Genomic DNA, 2,703 nt, shown 5'->3' on the forward strand with positions numbered 1-2,703 from the left:
AGGTTTTGTGAGAGAAACAAGCAGCCATGTCTATGAAAACGAGCCCAAAAGCCTTTCGCCCTTTAAACATATTACATTGGCTATTTGAAAATAGACAAACTACCAGCTCACAACTCGCAACTGTGAGCTTGTAGATCTGCTATTTTCAAAAAAATCTGAACATTTTAGGAAAGAATTAGGAATATTTTAGAAACACTTTAACAACGCTAATCTTGGGGGTCCCTGGCATACTCAGATGGGTGGTCCGCAGACAAATACATATTCATTTGGGGGTCCTTGAGATGAAAATATTTTAGAACCACTGGTTTAAACGGTTTTAGGAAACAAGACCAAATAAGCAACTAAGTCGCTTATAATAAGCCGACATGGCAACGCTATCCCTGTTGTTTACCCATAATTCCTTCTGGTCGCACGCGTGCGTCACATCCGCTCCTCCCCCCACACGCTGCTATATTTCCCCGCGCAAAGCAACGCGTCGCAGTTCAGTGTTTTGTTTGTTCAGTCGGACTCACAACACATGTGGTCTGCTGCGCATATTCACTACATTGAACTAAACGCCACATCTCGCTATTGTTGCAACTAACCTACAAGTGGTTATCGTAAGGATATTATTTAGAATAGTTGTGGTTCCATTGTGGTGAGTTATTAATGTAATTTTATTAAACTTCTCTGGGCCTCCCATCGGATGCTGAGCCCATTTTGTGCGAAGTAACAGCGTTGTGCATTGCCATCACGTTACAACGGGCAACTGTTTGTGTACATTTTGATTTAATAGCAGCACTGTTTTCCCCCCCCCTCTACTTTCAGATATTTTCTGTTCGACTAATGTGGAAAGAATGAGCAATATAATACTGCGGTTACAAGGTCTGGACAAAAAGGCCAGGAGTGAAGACATACGTACGTTCTTTGAGGGACTCAACATCGCCAGAGTATGTATTGTAGGAGGACTTTTGGGAGAAGCGTTCATCGTGTTCACCTCTGAGCGGAATGGGCAGCTTGCCCTGCGCCACACTGGTACGTGTATCAAAGGGTCTAAGGTCAGTCTGTACACGAGCAGCATTGCAGAGTTGGAACACAAGATGAAGTCAAAGTTGGAGAAGAAAGCTCAGCCCGCGCAGCATTCTGCTAAGAGGCCCCGGTCACCTTCTACTCCTCCTGAAGATCCATCACCACAAAAGTCACATATATATGACGCTGAAGTTGGGGCCTCATTTGAGATCCACTCTCCCATTCAAGATCAACAGCTCAACTTTAGCGGTTCTAACTCTGAGTACAGGACGACACCAGAGGAAGTTCTCAGTTCAAGACCAGGCTATGCCAGGTTATTTGGATTACCAGCATATGTTACAAAAGAAGATGTCTGCAGTTTCTTAAAAGGGCTGCCGGTTCAGGAGGTAATAGTAAATGTGATGTTGGGTCTTCGACGTGGTTGCCTTGTGAAGTTTGCAGGGTTCCAGGATGGACATGATGCGCTTAGCTTCAATCAACAGCAACTCGGCTCCTTTTGTGTGGAAGTCCGTGGTGCAACTGAGAAAATGTGGATCAGTGCTGTAGAGGAATGTGAGAAGCCCTCTAATAATTTGGAAGAAATGTGTGAGATGCCAGTGCCCACAGGAACAGAAAATGAACCCCACAGAAAACGAATCTGTGATCGTATGTACCCCAAACGAGATCCCCTACAAAAATCAGTACATGGGCAAAGATCAGCACATACAGTGGGTCCCAAGAAAAGCTTTGCAGACCGCTTGCCTTTACGGTCACAAAAGAAATCCAGATCTGACCGTGCTTCCGCAAGTAACAGATCCCAAACTAGGGAGTACTGCGTCATGGTCAGTAAACTACCGACAAACATAATAAAAACTGATGTGAAAGAGTTGTTTCAATGTAACAACCTGGCAAACAGCAAAATACTGCATCTGCTTGACAGAACTGGCCGGAGGACAGATACAGTATTTATTCTATTTGACAAAGCTGCAGATTATGAGTACGCATTGAATCTCAGTGGCTGCCATGTAACTTCTCAGGCCATTGCGGTCTCTGCGATCACCAGAAAGGACATGGAGGCCATGTTGAACAGTGAAAGTTCGGAACAACAAACATGCGTATATGTGAGAAACATGCCATCACACGTGGATAGGAATCAAATAAAAGATTTTTTCCACGGACATAAACTGAGGATGGATAATATATTTGTGATGCAAGATGGAAACGGCAATGGAATTGGGGAGGCTGTAATTCAGTTTAGATCAGAGATGCTTGCCACATTGGCTAAGAATCTGCATGGTCGGATCTTTCTCGGGACAAAGGTTCTCCTGAGCAGCATAAATCTGAAGCAGATGCAAGACATTGTGGGCAAAAACCCCATCACAAAGCTTCAGGAATAAACTCTGGCAGTCGGATGTGATTGACTGCAGTGCACACTACTTCATCAGAAACAGCTTGTGCAAATTAAGTGCAATCAAAACAAATGCTTAAATTACTAGGACAGTGCATCTTGAGATACATGCGTCTTCATAGGCTCCATTGCAGTGTTTGGCATCTCAGAAACTTGCCAGCGATGGTATCTTTATTGTAATACATCTTTAATCATTTGTTTGAACCATCAATGCTGCAATCAATTGTGTGCAGATGCTTAAGTAACAGTTATGCAACAGTGTTAAAAGTCCACTCACTGGAAACGAGTCATTTTGTTTATTTTCTGTA

General features: G+C 43.5%; 1 protein-coding gene across 1 annotated transcript; it reads left to right on the forward strand.

Moving 5' to 3' along the window:
• The first annotated feature begins 498 nt into the window (after positions 1-498).
• Positions 499-2,567, forward strand: rbm12ba (RNA binding motif protein 12Ba). Its single transcript, XM_084052822.1, has 2 exons — positions 499-637; positions 808-2,567. Exon 2 carries the CDS (start codon positions 837-839, stop codon positions 2,382-2,384), a length of 1,548 nt encoding a protein of 515 aa, XP_083908948.1. The 5' UTR covers positions 499-637; positions 808-836; the 3' UTR covers positions 2,385-2,567.
• Positions 2,568-2,703: the final 136 nt, after the last annotated feature.

The sequence above is a fragment of the Gymnoscopelus microlampas genome, assembly GCF_963454915.1.
Source record: "Gymnoscopelus microlampas genome assembly, chromosome: 3".
Classification (NCBI taxonomy): domain Eukaryota; kingdom Metazoa; phylum Chordata; class Actinopteri; order Myctophiformes; family Myctophidae; genus Gymnoscopelus; species Gymnoscopelus microlampas.